The 17,429-nt window shown below is 38.5% G+C and overlaps 1 protein-coding gene and 1 non-coding gene across 2 annotated transcripts; both read left to right on the forward strand.

Annotated features, from left to right (window-relative positions):
- The first annotated feature begins 7,040 nt into the window (after positions 1-7,040).
- LOC112793172 (small nucleolar RNA R71) lies at positions 7,041-7,144 on the forward strand. Its single transcript, XR_003197878.1, has one exon. It is a non-coding gene; the product is annotated as a small nucleolar RNA R71 (small nucleolar RNA).
- A 6,094-nt stretch (positions 7,145-13,238) lies between these two features.
- LOC112789675 (protein GAMETOPHYTE DEFECTIVE 1) lies at positions 13,239-16,647 on the forward strand. The gene is made up of 6 exons (XM_025831674.3): positions 13,239-14,041; positions 14,186-14,263; positions 14,382-14,462; positions 15,026-15,180; positions 15,273-16,078; positions 16,309-16,647. The coding sequence occupies exons 1-6, from the start codon at positions 13,613-13,615 to the stop codon at positions 16,428-16,430; spliced, it is 1,671 nt and encodes a 556-aa protein (XP_025687459.1). The 5' UTR covers positions 13,239-13,612; the 3' UTR covers positions 16,431-16,647.
- The last annotated feature ends 782 nt before the right edge of the window (positions 16,648-17,429 follow it).

Here is a 17,429-nt window from a genome sequence, read left to right on the forward strand (position 1 = left end):
ACTTGGTGCGCGGAATTATACTTCACACAACTAAACCAGCAAGTGCACTGGGTCGTCCAAGTAATACCTGAGTGAGTCAAGGTCGATCCCACGAGGATTGTTGGCTTGAATCAAGTTGTGGTTATCTTGTAGATCTTAGTCAGGCGGATAGAAAAGTTGTTTGTTTGTTTAAAGCGCATAAAAGTAAAATAAAGATAACGTTACTCAATTGAAGGTGAATGCAACGATAAGAAGATGGTTAAGGCTTGGAGATGCTTTGTTCTTCTAGATCAATTCGGTTTTACTGTCTACTCCAACTGTGAATGATGTCTTCTATGGCAGGCTGTATGTGATCAAATCTGATTGAGGGTGAAGCTCCTGTAGTCCATTCCCCTTAGTGATTGGTGGACGAAATTGTGATCATATTCATTGTAATTGGATTTTAGAAATTGGCACGAGTGGACACAACTCCGTTCAACTAACCAGCAAGTGTACTGGGTCGTCCAAGTAATAAACCTTACGTGAGTAAGGGTCGAATCCACAGAGATTGTTGGTATGAAGCAAGCTATGGTCACCTTGTAAATCTCAGTTAGGCAGATTAAAGGGGAATTGTGATTATTGGAATAAATAATAAATAAAAAGGAATGATAAAAGGGATAGAATGCTTATGCAGATTCATTGGTGGGAATTTCAGATAAGCGGATGGAGATGCTGTAGAGCCCAAGGACGCCTGCTCTCCTATTGCTTCTACTCAATCCTTCTTACTCCTTTCCATGGCAAGCTTTGTATAGGGGTTCACCATCAACTGTGGCTACTTTCATCCTCTCGGGAAAATGATCCTATGCGGTTGTCAGTCGCACGGCTAATCGTCTGGAGGCATCACCCATGGCTGATGGCTACATCCCATCCTCGCAGTGAAAACTAATGCTCACGCACTCTGTCACAGTACGGCTAATCACCGGTTGGTTCCCGCTCCTACTGGAATAAAATCCATTGATTCTTTTGCGTCTGTCACTAACGCCCAGCAGGTTACAAGTTTGAAGCACGTCACAGTCATTCATTACCGGAATCCTACTCGGAATACCACAGACAAGGTTAGACTTTCCGGATTCCCAGGATCCTACTCGGAATACCACAGACAAGGTTAGACTTTCCGGATCCTCATAAATGCCGCCATCCATCTAGCTTATACCACGAAGATTCTGTTGGGGAATCTAAGAGATACGCATTCAAGCTCTGTTTCATGTAGAACGGAAGTGGTTGTCAATCACGCGCGTTCATAAGTGAGAATGATAATGAGGGTTACTTATCATCACATTCATCATGTTCTTGGGTACGAATGAATATCTTGGAATAAGAATAAGAGAGATTTGAATAAAAGAAAATAGAACTTCATTAATACTTGAGGTACAGCAGAGCTCCACACCCTTAATCTATGGTGTGCAGAAACTCCACCATTGAAAATACATAAGTAAAAGAGGTTCAGGCATGGCCGAATGGCCAGCCCCCCTAACGTGATCAATGATCTCCTAAGATGAAGAATGAAACAAAACTGAGACCAAAGATGTCTAATACAATAGATAAATGTCCTATATATACTAGACTAGCTCCTAGGGTTTACATGAGTAAGTAATTGATGCATAAATCCACTTCCGGGGCCCACTTGGTGTATGCTTGGGCTGAGCTTGATCAATCCACGAGCTGAGGCTTCTCTTGGAGTTGAACTCTGAGTTATGACGTGTTTTGGGCGTTCAACTCCGGATAATGACGTTTTTCTGGCGTTTAACTCCAGACAGCAGCGTGTACTTGGCGTTCAACGCCAAGTTACATCGTCATTCTTCGAATAAAGTATGAACTATTATATATTGCTGGAAAGCTCTGGATGTCTACTTTCCAACGCCGTTGAGAGCGCGCCAATTAGAGTTCTGTAGCTCCAGAAAATCCATTTCGAGTGCAGGGAGGTCAGATTCCAACAGCATCAGCAGTCCTTTTGTCAGCCTTCTTCAGAGTTTTGCTCAAATCCCTCAATTTCAGTCAGAATTTACCTGAAATCATAGAAAAACACACAAACTCATAGTAAAGTCCAGAAATGTGAATTTAACATAGAAACTAATGAAAACATCCCTAAAGTAGCTTAAATTTACTAAAAACTATATAAAAACAATGCCAAAAAGCGTATAAATTATCCGCTCATCACAACACCAAACTTAAATTGTTGCTTGTCCCCAAGCAACTGAAAATCAAATAGGATAAAAAGAAGAGAATATACTATAAAGTCCAAAATATCAATGAATATTAATTTAATTAGATGAGCGGGACTTGTAGCTTTTTGCTTCTGAACAGTTTTGGCATCTCACTTTTTCCTTTGTAGTTTAGAGTGATTGGCTTCTCTAGGAACTTAGAATTTTGGATAGTGTTATTGACTTTCCTAGTTAAGCATGTTGATTCTTGAACACAGCTACTCATGAGTCTTGGCTGTGGCCCTAAGCACTTTGTCTTCCAGTATTACCACCGGATACACAAATGCCACAGACACATATCTGGGTGAACCTTTTCAGATTGTGACTCAGCTTTGCTAAAGTCCCCAGTTAGTGGTGTCCAGAGCTCTTAAGCACACTCTTTTGCTTTGGATCACGACTTTAACCATTCAGTCTCAAGCTTTTCACTTGGACCTTCATGACACAAGCACATGGTTAGGGACAGCTTGATTTAGCCGCTTAGGCCTGGATTTAATTTCCTTGGGCCCTCCTATCCATTAATGCTCAAAGCCTTGGATCCTTGCTTTAAAATTTTCGCCACTTTTTTTTCACTGCTTTTTCTTGCTTCAAGAATCAATTTCATGATGTTTTTCAGATCATCAATAACATTTCTCTTTGTTCATCATTCTTTCAAGAGCCAACAATTTTAACACTCATAAACAACAAGATCAAAAATATGCACTGTTCAAGCATTCATTCAGAAAACAAAAAGTATTGCCACCACATCAATATAATTAAATTAAATTCAATAATAATTTCGAAAATTATGTACTTCTTGTTCTTTTGAATTAAAACATTTTTCATTTAAGAGAGGTGAAAGACTAATGGATTTTATTCATAGCTTTAAGGCATGGTTACACACTAATGATCATGAAGTAGAGACACAAAACATAGATAAACATAATACTTAAAAACCGAAAACAGAAAGAAATAAAGAACAAGGAATGAATCCACCTCTAGTGGCGTCTTCTTCTTGAAGGACCAATGATGTTCTTCAACTCTTCTATGTCCCTTCCTTGCCTTTGTTGCTCATCCCTCATTGCTCTTTGATCTTCTCTTATTTCTTGGAGAGTGAGGGCGTGTTCATGGTGTTCCACCCTTAATTGTTCCACATTATGGCTCAAATCTTCTAAGGAGGTGCTGAGTTGCTCCCAATAGGTGTTGGGAGGAAAGTGCATTCCTTGAGGCATTTGTTGATGATGAACTTCCTCATGTTCTTCTTGAGGACCGTGAGGAACTTCTCTTGTTTGCTCCATCCTTTTCTTGGTGATGGGCTTGTCTTCTTCAATGGAGACATCTCCATCTATGATAACTCCAGCTGAGTAACAAAGATGACATATAAGGTGGGGGAAGGCCAGCCGTGCCATGTATGAAGGCTTGTCAGCTATTTTGTAGAGTTCATTGGAGATGACTTCATGAACTTCTACTTCCTCTCCAATCATGATGCTATGAATCATGATGGCCTGATCCACAGTAACTTCAGATCGGTTGCTTGTAGGGATGATGGATCTTTGGATGAACTCCAACCATCCTCTAGCTACAGGCTTGAGGTCCAGTCTTCTTAGTTGGACCGGTTTGCCTTTGGAGTCTATTCTCCATTGGGCGCCTTCCACACATATATCCCTTAGGACTTGGTCCAACCTTTGATTAAAGTTGACCCTTCTTGTGTAGGGGCGTTCATCACCTTGCATCATGGGTAGATGGAATGCCAACCTCACATTTTCCGGACTGAAATCTAAGTATTTCCCCCGAACCATTGTGATATAGTTCTTTGGATTCGGGTTCATACTTTGATCATGGTTTCTAGTGATCCATGCATTGGCATAGAACTCTTGAACCATCAATATTCCAACTTGTTGCATGGGGTTGGTTATGACTTCCCACCCACTTCTTTGAATTTCATGTTGGATTTCCGGATACTCATTCTTTTTGAGCTTGAAGGGGACCTCGGGGATCACCTTCTTCTTTGCCACAACATCATAGAAGTGGTCTTGATGGCTCTTGGAGATGAATCTTTCCTTCTCCCATGACTCGGAGGTGGAAGCTTTTGTCTTCCCTTTCCCTTTTCTTGAGGATACTCTGGTCTTAGGTGCCATTGATGGTGAATGAAAAATAAAAAGCTTAGGCTTTTTACCACACCAAACTTAAAATTTGCTCGTCCTCGAGCAAGAAAGAAAAGAAGAGTAGAAGAAGAAGAAGAAGAGAATAGGGAAGAGAGGGAGAAGAGTGGTTTCGGCTATATGGGAGAAGAAGGGGTTTGTGTTTGTGTGAAAATGAAGAAGAAAGGAAAGGTATTTATAGGGAGAGGGGGGGTGGGAGTTCGGCCATTTTGGGTGGGAAAGGGTGGGAAATTGAATTTGAATTTGATGAGGGTAGGTGGGATTTATGGGGAAGAGGAGGTTGATGTGAATGGTGCATGGGGTAATTGGGAAGAGGAATTGAGGTGATTGGTGAAGGTTTTTGGGAAGTGTGACATTGAAAATGAGATTTGGATTAGGAGAGTGTGATTAGGATTAAAAGAAAAGGTAGGTGGGGATCCTGTGGGGTCCACAGATCCTGAGGTGGGGATCCTGTGGGGTCCACAGATCCTGAGGTGAAAAGAAATACCATTCCTTCACCATATAGGCGTGTAAATTGCCTTCATGCATCATCCTGGCGTTCAAACGCCCATTGGTGCATGTTCTGGGCGTTAAACGCCCATGTAATGCATGTTTCTGGCGTTGAACGCCAGTTTCATGCTTGTTTCTGGCGTTCAGTGCCAGATTGTCCTCTGTGTGCACATCCTGGCGTTAAACGCCAGGTTGTTGCTTGTTTTGTGCGTTCAGCGCCAGAAAGATGCTCTGTTCTGGCGTTGAACGCCAGCCAGATGCATCTTACTGGCGTTGAACGCCAGTCTGCGCTACCTCCAGGGTGAAAAAATTTTTTCTTCTGTTTTTGACTCTGTTTTTACTTTCTTTGATTTTTTCGTGACTCCTCATGATCATGTACCTAATTCAACACAAAAATAACACTAAAACAAAATAAAATAAAATTAGATAAATAAAATTGGGTTGCCTCCCAACAAGCGCTTCTTTAATGTCAATAGCTTGACAGTGGCTCTCATGGAGCCACAAGATGATCAGATCAATTTAGTGTGTTGTCTCCACACCAAACTTAGAGTTTGGATATGGAATTTGAACACCAAACTTGGAGTTTGGTTGTGACTTCACAACACCAAACTTAGAGTTTGACTGTGTGGGCTCTTCTTGACCTTGAACTGAGAGAAGCTCTTCATGCTTACTCTCTTCTGTCACAGAGGGATGGCCATGTGCATTAAACACAAGGTAGTCCCCATTCAATTGAAGGACTAACTCTCCTCTGTTGACATCTATCACAGCTTCTGCTGTGGCTAGGAAAGGTCTTCCTAGGATGATGGATTCATCATCTTCTTTCCTAGTGTCTAGGATTATGAAATCAGCAGGGATGTAAAGGCCTTCAACCTTTACTAGCACGTCCTCTACTATTCCATAAGCTTGTCTTACTGACTTGTCTGCCAATTGTAATGAGAACAAGGCAGGTTGTACCTCAATGATTCCCAGCTTCTCCATTACAGAGAGTGGCATCAGATTTATCCCTGACCCAAGATCACATAGAGCTTTTTCAAAGCTCATGGTGCCAATGGTGCAAGGTATTAAGAACTTGCCAGGATCTTGTTTCTTTTGAGGTAGAGTTTTCTGAATCCAAGTATCCAGTTCACTAATGAGCAAGGGAGGTTCACTTTCCCAAGTCTCATTACCAAACAGCTTGGCATTCAGCTTCATGATAGCTCCTAAGTATTGAGCAACTTGCTCTCCAGTCACATCTTCATTCTCTTCAGAGGATGAATATTCTTCAGAGCTCATGAATGGTAGAAGGAGATTTAATGGAATCTCTATGGTCTCTAGATGAGCCTCAGATTCCTCTGGATCCTTAATAGGAAGCTCCTTCTTGCTTGAAGGACGTCCCAGGAGGTCTTCCTCACTAGGATTTTCGTCCTCCTCCTCCCTAGTGCATTCGGCCACTTTGATTAAATCAATGGCCTTGCACTCTCCTTTTGGATTCTCTTCTGTATTACTTGGGAGAATACTAGGAGGAGTATCAATGACTTTCTTACTCAGCTGGCCCACTTGTGCCTCCAAATTTCTAATGGAGGATCTGGTTTCATTCATGAAACTAAAAGTGGCCTTTGACAGATCAGAGACTATATTGGCTAAATTAGAAGTGTTTTGTTCAGAATTCTCTGTCTGTTGCTGAGAAGATGATGGATATGGCTTACTATTGTTCAGCCTATTGCGTCCACCATTGTTAAAGCCTTGTTGAGGCTTTTGTTGATCCTTCCAGGAGAAATTTGGATGATTTCTCCATGATGGGTTATAGGTGTTTCCATATGGTTCACCCATGTAATTAACCTCTGCCATGGCAGGGTTCTCAGGATCATAAGCTTCTTCAGAAGCTGCCTCTCTAGTACTGTTGGATGCATGTTGCAATCCATTCAGATTTTGAGAGATTATGTTGACCTGTTGAGTCAACATTTTGTTCTGAGCCAATATGGCATTCAGAGCATCTATTTCAAGAACTCCTTTCTTCTGAGGGACCCCATTATTCACGGAATTCCTCTCAGAGGTATACATGAACTGGTTGTTTGCAACCATGTCAATGAGTTCTTGAGCCTCTTCAGGCGTTTTCTTCAGGTGAATAGATCCACCTGCAGAATGGTCCAATGACATTTTCGAAAATTCAGAGAGACCATAATAGAATATATCTAACATGGTCCATTCTGAAAACATGTCAGATGGACATCTTTTGGTCAACTGCTTATATCTTTCCCAAGCTTCATAGAGGGATTCACCATCTTTTTGTTTGAAGGTTTGAACATCCACTCTCAGCTTGCTCAACTTTTGGGGAGGAAAGAATTTATCCAAGAAGGCAGTGACCAGCTTATTCCAAGAGTCCAGGCTATCCTTAGGTTGTGAATCCAACCATGTTCTAGCTCTGTCTCTTACAGCAAAAGGGAAAAGCATGAGTCTGTAGACTTCAGGATCAACTCCATTCGTCTTTACAGTATCACAGACTTGCAAGAACTCAGTTAAAAACTGATAAGGATCTTCAGATGGAAGTCCATAGAACTTGCAGTTTTGTTGCATTAAAGCAACTAGTTGAGGCTTAAGCTCAAAGTTATTGGCTCCAATGGCAGGAATGGAGATGCTTCTTCCATCAAACTTGGACGTTGGCTTTGTGAAGTCACCAAGCATTCTCCTTGCATTATTAGTATTATTATTTTCGGCTGCCATCTCCTTCTCTTGTTCGAAAATTTCTGAAAGGTTATTTCTGGATTGTTGTAATTTAGCTTCTTTTAATTTTCTCTTCAGAGTCCTTTCAGGTTCTGGATCAACTTCAACAAGAGTGCCTTTATCCCTGTTCCTGCTCATATGAAAGAGAAGAAAACAAGAAAAGAAAGAGGAATCCTCTATGTCACAGTATAGAGATTCCTTTATGTTAGTAGAAGAAGAAGGGGGTAGAAGAATGAAGAAGGAGGTTCGGATTTTTGGATGAAGAGAGGTGAAGAGAAGTGTTAGTAATTAAATAATTAAATAGAAGAAGAGAGGAGAAGAGAATTTTCGAAAATAAAATTTGAAAAAGAGGTTAGTATTTTCGAAAATTAAAGATGAAATATAATTAAAATTAAAATTTAAAACAAAAAGAATTTTTTGAAAAAGAGAGGGAGAATTTTCGAAATTTAGAGAGGGATAGGTAGTTAGTTGGTTTTGAAAAAGATAAGAAACAAACAAAAAGTTAGTTGGTTGATTTGAAAAAGATTTGAAATCAAATTTTGAAAAAGATAAGAAGATAAGAAGTTAGATAAGATATTTTGAAATCAAATTTTGAAAAAGATAAAATTTTTTTGAAAAAGATAAGATAAAAGATAAAAAGATATATTTTGAAAAAGATTTAATTTTAAAATTGACTTAACTAACAAGAAACTACAAGACAAGATTCTAGAACTTAAAGATTGAACCTTTCTTAACAAGAAAGTAACAAACTCCAAATTTTTGAACCAATCACATTAATTGTTAGCTTAATTTTCGAAAATTTGATAAAAAGATAACAAAAAGATTTTGAAAAATAATTTTTGAAATTTTCGAAAATTATAAAAAAATGAAAAAGATATGATTTTTGAAAAAGGATTTTGAAAAGATAAGATTTTTAAAATTGAAATTTTGACTTGACTTGTAAGAAACAACTAATTTTAAAAAATTTTTGACCAAGTCAACCCAAAATTTCGAAAATTTGGAGGAAAATAAGGAAAAGATATTTTTTTGATTTTTTGAATATTTTAATTATGAGAAAGAAAAACAACAAAAATACTCAATGCATGAAATTTTTAGATCAAAACAATGAATGCATGCAAGAATGGTATGAATGTCAAGATGAACACCAAGAACACTTTGAAGATCATGATGAACATCAAGAACATAATTTTGAAAAAATTTTGATGCAAAGAAAACATGCAAGACACCAAACTTAGAAATCTTTAATGCATGGAAAATATGAATGCAAAGATGCACATGAAAAACAAGAAAAGACACAAAACAAGAACTCATCAAGATCAAACAAGAAGACTTGTCAAGAACAACTTGAAGATCATGAAGAACACTATGAATGCATGAGATTTTCGAAAAAATGCAAGAAAAATTTTAAAAGCATGCAATTGACACCAAACTTAAAAATTAACACAAGACTCAAACAAGAACACAAAATATTTTTGATTTTTATGATTTTCAAATTTTTTTGTATTTTTATTAAATTTTTTCGAAAATAAAGTTTAGAAAAAACGAAAAATAAAAGAAAAATTTTGAAAAAAATTTTGAAAAGAAAATTACCTAATTTGAGCAACAAGATGAACCGTCAGTTGTCCATACTCGAACAATCCCCGGCAACGGCGCCAAAAACTTGGTGGACGAAATTGTGATCATATTCATTGTAATTGGATTTTAGAAATTGGCACGAGTGGACACAACTCCGTTCAACTAACCAGCAAGTGTACTGGGTCGTCCAAGTAATAAACCTTACGTGAGTAAGGGTCGAATCCACAGAGATTGTTGGTATGAAGCAAGCTATGGTCACCTTGTAAATCTCAGTTAGGCAGATTAAAGGGGAATTGTGATTATTGGAATAAATAATAAATAAAAAGGAATGATAAAAGGGATAGAATGCTTATGCAGATTCATTGGTGGGAATTTCAGATAAGCGGATGGAGATGCTGTAGAGCCCAAGGACGCCTGCTCTCCTATTGCTTCTACTCAATCCTTCTTACTCCTTTCCATGGCAAGCTTTGTATAGGGGTTCACCATCAACTGTGGCTACTTTCATCCTCTCGGGAAAATGATCCTATGCGGTTGTCAGTCGCACGGCTAATCGTCTGGAGGCATCACCCATGGCTGATGGCTACATCCCATCCTCGCAGTGAAAACTAATGCTCACGCACTCTGTCACAGTACGGCTAATCACCGGTTGGTTCCCGCTCCTACTGGAATAAAATCCATTGATTCTTTTGCGTCTGTCACTAACGCCCAGCAGGTTACAAGTTTGAAGCACGTCACAGTCATTCATTACCGGAATCCTACTCGGAATACCACAGACAAGGTTAGACTTTCCGGATTCCCAGGATCCTACTCGGAATACCACAGACAAGGTTAGACTTTCCGGATCCTCATAAATGCCGCCATCCATCTAGCTTATACCACGAAGATTCTGTTGGGGAATCTAAGAGATACGCATTCAAGCTCTGTTTCATGTAGAACGGAAGTGGTTGTCAATCACGCGCGTTCATAAGTGAGAATGATAATGAGGGTTACTTATCATCACATTCATCATGTTCTTGGGTACGAATGAATATCTTGGAATAAGAATAAGAGAGATTTGAATAAAAGAAAATAGAACTTCATTAATACTTGAGGTACAGCAGAGCTCCACACCCTTAATCTATGGTGTGCAGAAACTCCACCGTTGAAAATACATAAGTAAAAGAGGTTCAGGCATGGCCGAATGGCCAGCCCCCCTAACGTGATCAATGATCTCCTAAGATGAAGAATGAAACAAAACTGAGACCAAAGATGTCTAATACAATAGATAAATGTCCTATATATACTAGACTAGCTCCTAGGGTTTACATGAGTAAGTAATTGATGCATAAATCCACTTCCGGGGCCCACTTGGTGTATTCTTGGGCTGAGCTTGATCAATCCACGAGCTGAGGCTTCTCTTGGAGTTGAACTCTGAGTTATGACGTGTTTTGGGCGTTCAACTCCGGATAATGACGTTTTTCTGGCGTTTAACTCCAGACAGCAGCGTGTACTTGGCGTTCAACGCCAAGTTACGTCATCATTCGTCGAATAAAGTATAGACTATTATATATTGCTGGAAAGCCCTGGATGTCTACTTTCCAACGCCGTTGAGAGCGCGCCAATTGGAGTTCTGTAGCTCCAGAAAATCCATTTCGAGTGCAGGGAGGTCAGATTCCAACAGCATCAGCAGTCCTTTTGTCAGCCTTCTTCAGAGTTTTGCTCAAATCCCTCAATTTCAGTCAGAATTTACCTGAAATCACAGAAAAACACACAAACTCATAGTAAAGTCCAGAAATGTGAATTTAACATAGAAACTAATGAAAACATCCCTAAAAGTAGCTTAAATTTACTAAAAACTATATAAAAACAATGCCAAAAAGCGTATAAATTATCCGCTCATCAGTGATCCTACTCAAAACGCCACATACAAGGTCGAATCTTTCGGATCAGAGAATGCTGCGCCTTTGGTTCTAGCTCCTACCACAAAGACTCTAATCTTCCCTTACCTCGGCTGAACTGGTGTCTCGAGAAGTTTCCAACGAAGTCGTGGATTAGCCGTCTAAGAGATGTATAATCAAGCTAGTGGTTCATCATTTTTCGATGAAAGACTCAATTTGAACCCATTTAGAATGAGATAACCTTGTGTCGGTTCCACACATTCATAATGATGAAAAATGAAGATACATCTTAGAATAGAGAATCAAACACGAATTGAGATAGAACAGTAATACTTTATTAATTCATAAAACTTAGCAGAATTCCTCCCTTCAACCTAAAAGGTTTAGAGACTCCTACTGATAGAAAATACAATGTGAAATTCGAAAATATGCTGGAAGATCCTTGGAAGCTATGTGATCTTCTCCCTTAAATACTAAACTAATGACTAAAGATTACATAAAAAGGGTAAAACAGTCTTTTAGTGCGAAAATCCACTTTCGAGGCCCACTTGGTGAGTGTTTGGGCTGAGCAAAAGAGTAAGACACGTGCTAGGAAGGCTCTAGGGCGTTGAATGCTGGCTAGGGGCACCTTCTTGGGCTTTGGATGCTAGAATAAGGCAGATGGCTGACATTGAACGCCAGTTTTGGGCCTTCAATTCTGAAGTAAAGTATAAACTATTATATATTGCTGGAAAGCCCTGGATGTTAGCTTTCCATAGCCGTTGAGAACACTCCATTTGGACTTGTGTAGCTCCAGAAAAGGGTTTTAAGGCAAGAACAGTTTACTGTACCAAGCAAGAATCAAGAACTAAGCAGCAGTAGCTCCATCAGTTGATTTTGGCAACACCCGTGCCATACCCGGTAACTAGAACGGCAGCGGAGTATCTCCAACAACCGCATGTAGCTCAGCGGCAACCTTAAACCATAACAACAGAAACTACAACGATAACAAAACTCCTCCCCACTATCACCTTCTCTCTCTTCCCGGCATCTTCCTCTCCCTCAGTCCAAATCGGCGACAGGCTTGACCCCACGAGCAATGGCGATGGCAGCGGCAGCACGGGACCTCCTCCGCTCCATCGTGTTATGCTTTTCACTTCTGGTTATCTCTTCCGTGTTCGGCGACTGTGCTTCAGCAGCTAGGCGTGGTGGCAGCAACTCCCCCTCCTCTCTTCTCTCTTTCCCATCGCAGTCTCACTCTCGGATCTCTCTCTTCCTCTCTTTTCATCTCTCTGTGTGTGTGTGTTGGTCTGAAGTGTGTGTTAGGTGAGGAGTGGGGTACGAGAGGTGAGTGACGGTGAGGCGGTGGCTAAGTTAGAGTTAGTGTCAATTAGGGTTTGGATTTGAGAATTAGAATTTAAGTAAAGTATTAATTAAAAATCAAATTTAATTCAATAATAATATCTATAAAAATACTATTTAATTATCAACCTAAAATTTATTTTCAAAAATAATATTTTAGTTCAATAATTAGAGATAATAAAAATTAATTTTTTTATAATCATAAAATAAGTTAAAAATCTAATTGTTCAATTTAAAGCATATAAAATTCTTATTATTATTATTCAATTATTAAAATTTTAAATCATAAATAAAAAATTTCTTAATTTATATATAAATTTTTTTAAAATATAATCTTAATTAAATATAATAAATTATAAATAAATTATTATTAAATTAAAAAATTCGGGATCTACAGTCGTCGTCGTAGTCGCTCCACTTCTCCAGCGATATGCTCGTCTTCTCCATTTCTTTAGTCAGGTAAGGGTGTTTTCATTGTGTGTAACGCTCTCCAATCATCTTTTCTGTTAAGTCTTAATTTTTTTATATTGTCTATTTTTATTTAATTGGTTTGTTATGAGAAATTGAGTTGTCATATTTATTCTGTTTAATTTTTTTCTTCAATTAGTTTATTTTAAAATTCTGAATTTTGAATTCCAAATTCTTATTCTTATTCTTATTCTGTAAAGATTGGGGTAGCATGAAAAATGATAAAAACTAACCCTAATAGAGTAATAATAACATTATTGTTGAAAGTACATTATTTTTAAATGTAGTCACTCTCAATATTATTTTTTTTCTCTTGAATTTTTATTTCATTGGCTACTTAATTATTCCAACCAAGCCAATTCATTTTTTATTGGTTTAGATATATACTAAAAAAAATGTAAAATCAAACAAAATCAAACTAATTACAATCTAATTTGTTCGGTTTTTATTTTACTGCAACTCCGAATCAAACCGACCTGTGCCCAATCAGATTTCATCCAATCTATTTACCCTAAGCAGCTTCTATGTTTTTTCTTTTGTTTGGACAATTAGCAGGTTCTAATCTATGTTGAATCGGGGCTCATTGCTGGATTTTGATTTTCTCTTTCGGGCCATGCCAGCGTCAATTAAAAAAAGGAAAACTGGGTGTTGCAAGTGCAATTGCGCACTGTCACGTGACCCTACACAGGAAAGAAAGAATTGATACTAACCGTGTACTGGAGTGAGGCAGCTCCTAAAACCCTCAAACCCCCCTCACCGATAAATTAGACCTTTGGGGGTGTAGAGAGGTCCCCGGCGACCACCGATGGAGTTCTTCGACCTAAACGTCCCGTACGAGAAACCCTCACCAGGCATCGGCACAACCTCCATTGAAGCTAACCGCACCAAGATTGCCGTGAAGGCCATGGAACTTGGCTACACCGGAATCGCCTACAACCGCACCGTCGATTGTGTCCTCTCCGATAAACTGCGGTGCTCCATCAAACCTCTCTCCATCTCCTCTCTCCTCAACATCCTCCCTTCTCTCCCACTCTCCGCCAAGCTCCACCGCGACCTCCTCCGTATCCCGTTGTCTACCCCTTTCCATCAGTACACGCGCATCACCGTCTGCGTCGACAATCCCATCCAAATCAACGCAGCCTACTGCGATAACCCTATTCTCAAGACCTACGACCTCGTCGCCATTAAGCCCTCCAATCAGATCACATTCGATATGGCATGCCAGAGATCGGAGGTTAGTTTGTTAGTTAGTTAGTTAGAGTTTGTTATAACTGTTTTTATAACTAAATCGGTGAAGTGAAAGTTTAACAGCGAAATAGGAGTTCAATTTTATGGATAGAGGTAAGTGGTTAACTTTTGAATGCTGAAGTGATTGCAGGTAGACATCATTACGATTGATTTTTCGAAGAAGTTGCCATTTAAAATTAAGCAGAACATGGTTAAAGCCGCTGTTGAGGTGTTTGCTCTGCACTCTTTTTTCTACTTGAATGAGGAAAAAGCTTAGTGTGATAAGTGAATCGTTGTAACAGAGTTGATTTAATTTTTTTCTGTGGGTTGTTATTATGTATAAACAGCGAGGGGTCTGCTTTGAAGTCAGTTACTCTGGTGTTTTAACTGATGCCGAAATAAGGAGGCCTTGGATCTACGGTGCTAAGGTAACTCTACTTCCTTGAAAAATTCATTTTTTTTGGAGTTGATGATGATAATGATCATGATGATGATGGTGTTGAGGTTGATTAGAATGATAATGATGATGAGTATAGAGGGGTAAAATCGGAAAAAGAATTTTGATTGCTGGTTGACCATCAAAAAATTAATAATAGGGACAAAATTGAATCAAATAAAACAACAAGAGTATGTTTGAAACTTTTCGAAAACATAAGGGACAATTACACTATTTTTTATATTTGTATTGTGTAGATAAAACTTCATCAAGTGTGTGGCGTCAGTCGTAAGTAGAATTTCTTCTACATTCAGGCATGCTGCTTTTAGTTTTGAGGGCAATACTATCTTGACATTGTCTTTTTGTTGATTAAGAAAGATTTTGTGTTTTGAATTGAATTTGTTTGCAAGATGCAATTTTTGAGTATTTACAAGCGACAAATTAAGAGTAGGCTGATAACTTATCACTATTGATAGACCTCGATTTGTTTCTAGGTACTCTATGTAACACTGACATTAGGACACATGCAAACTGACATACTGATTAAATGTGTAGTGTTTGATGGAGTGGACTCGGAGAAGAAATGTTATAATTTCAAGTGGGGCTCCTTCAGTGAATGATCTTAGAGGACCTTGTGATGTCGCAAACTTGTTATCATTATTGGGACTCTCCAAGGAGCAAGCTAAAGATGCTATTTCTAAAAATTGTCGGTAGGAAAACTTGCGCTAATACTTTATAATGCTTTTGGTTTTTCGGGAGCAAGGGTTTAAGATATTTTGAATATCATTCGGAATGTTTGCAGGAATCTTTTGGTAAAAGCTTTAAGGAAAAGACGGTTTTACAAAAGCGCAATAAGAGTGGAACCATTATCAATAACTGCAACATCGAATTCTGAGGTGGATCTGCGTAAAGAGTTACTAAAGTGGGATCCTCTCTCCAGTGAAGGTGGCATCCCCTTGAATGACTCGGCAAAGCGTTTTTCATCATCATCTTCTGAAGCATCAAAAAAGGAGAAATCCATTGACTTTGCTTCACTTGTTGGCAGCATGTCATTTCATGGTTTTCAAGTGAAGGATTTCTTACCTGCAAATAATGCTTCCACCGTTATCCCAGATGGTGAAAAGGTCAGTCAGTCAACACCTGCAATTAACAACTCAACTGAGCAGCCTATCAGGCAAGGTGAAAGCTTAGTATCTGATGCTATGGAAGCAGACCAGGTAGTGACGACAACATACAATTCTAATGAGTTGGACAATCCTACTTGTGCCAGAGAGTTAGAAAAAAATTCTACTGATTTGGGTGTCGATTGCACTACCATTGAATCAAAAGCACAAGTTTCACAATCAAACTTGGGCTCTCTCAGCACCACGATGGATACTTTGATACAAAATGAGAAAGACGATCAGCAGAAATTTCTGCAAGATGCCAACTGTGATGATGAACAAGCTGGTAAACTTGAAACTGATGCTGTTGGACTTGATGAGATGGAAACTGAAGAGGATGGTTCTGCAGTTGTAACACGTCAATTGCAACATGCGACGGCAAAAGATCAAACTGTTGGTGGAGTGAGCACCGAATTCAATCAAGTCCCAGTTGAGTCCATATCAGGTAGTCCATTTGATGAAGAATATCTTTACTTTTAACTGCAAATTATCGTTCAATCATGTAGTTTGTTTGGTATTAGCCCCACTCACCAAAACTCGATCAATATGTTTGATTTCACTTCATTTTTCTGGTTGTTATAATTCATAGCTTCCCTTTGATCATCGTCTAACATGTTCCTGTTATAAGTTTCGTGATATATGTATAAACACCTGAACATTTTTCGTTTTCTGTAGGTCGATCAAGAGAGAAGCGCAAAAAAACTCCTGCACCACCTTTTGACCCACTTAAACAATCATTAAATCGAATGCCTTTTAAGAAGAAAGGAAAAAGGAGGAGCAAAACTCAGCAAGAATAATCCCCCCGGTCTTCTACACTTTATGCTCTTCAATCTCTAAATCCTCACTAGGAGGAGCTTCATACATCTAAGTAATTTTTGCATTATTTATACTATATCGTGGAATTCGCCGTGTTAATGTCTGAACTGTGATGTCATTTCACACATATATATATTGATGAGTTTGGAAAACTCTAAATTAATATTAGTGATGACTAAACATTATTAGTTTGATTAATTGCAAAATTATTAATTAGATTTCAATTCATATATGTTAATTAAAATAATTTTGCTGTGCAGATTTTGATGTTGGGCCAAATAGAAAAGAAAAATTGTTGCAAGCCCAATTGTATTAAAAATACATTCAGTATTAATACAAAATTATTTTGATCCTTGTGGTTGAATTGTTGTTATGTTATTTGGGCTAGAATTTGTGATACAAGCCTAATTGAAATTCTTGGTCCAAGACCATTAAAGTTGGTTTGAAACCAATATTGAGAGAAAACAAATGTTTTGTTTAATGCTTTCAATGGATCTCCTTTGTTTATCATGTGATGGAATTCAAATTTTATCAAGGAGAGTTAATACAGACATTGGGAATAGGAAAGAGAAAAAGGGATTGATTAGCTAGCACTTAATGCTACACGCTACCTAAATCAACTCATCTTTAATTAATTTGTTCAAATTCATTTGATTGCTTTTCCTTTTACTCTCTCTTCTCTCTCATCTCTCTTTTTCATTCGGTCACTTGAGAGAGAAAGCATGGAGGCTTTTGCAAGCTATCAGAGTAATGAAGAAGAAGCTAGATGCAACAAGACCATCACAATGATGGCAAGAAAAAGAAAACAAAAAGTATGTTGTGGCTGAGATCTTCACCAAATAAGAGTAAGATTTGGTGAAGTAAGCTCAAGCTCTCCATACCAAAAATGGAAGAGGAAGATTTTGGTCAGAAGAAGAAGATCCTTAAAGGATGACTTGTCTCAGCTTTTGATCAACCACCACAGAGAGGTAGCTACTGTA

The sequence above is a fragment of the Arachis hypogaea genome, chromosome 3 (genome assembly GCF_003086295.3).
Source record: "Arachis hypogaea cultivar Tifrunner chromosome 3, arahy.Tifrunner.gnm2.J5K5, whole genome shotgun sequence".
In the NCBI taxonomy this organism is placed as follows: Eukaryota; Viridiplantae; Streptophyta; class Magnoliopsida; order Fabales; family Fabaceae; genus Arachis; species Arachis hypogaea.

Coding starts and splice junctions, on each gene's coding strand:
- LOC112789675 (XM_025831674.3), top strand. CDS start 13,613: ATGGAGTTCTTCGACCTAAACGTCCCGTACGAGAAACCCTCACCAGGC. Junction 14,264..14,381: donor TGGTTAAAGCCGCTGTTGAG/GTGTTTGCTCTG, acceptor ATGTATAAACAG/CGAGGGGTCTGCTTTGAAGT. Junction 16,079..16,308: donor CCCAGTTGAGTCCATATCAG/GTAGTCCATTTG, acceptor CGTTTTCTGTAG/GTCGATCAAGAGAGAAGCGC.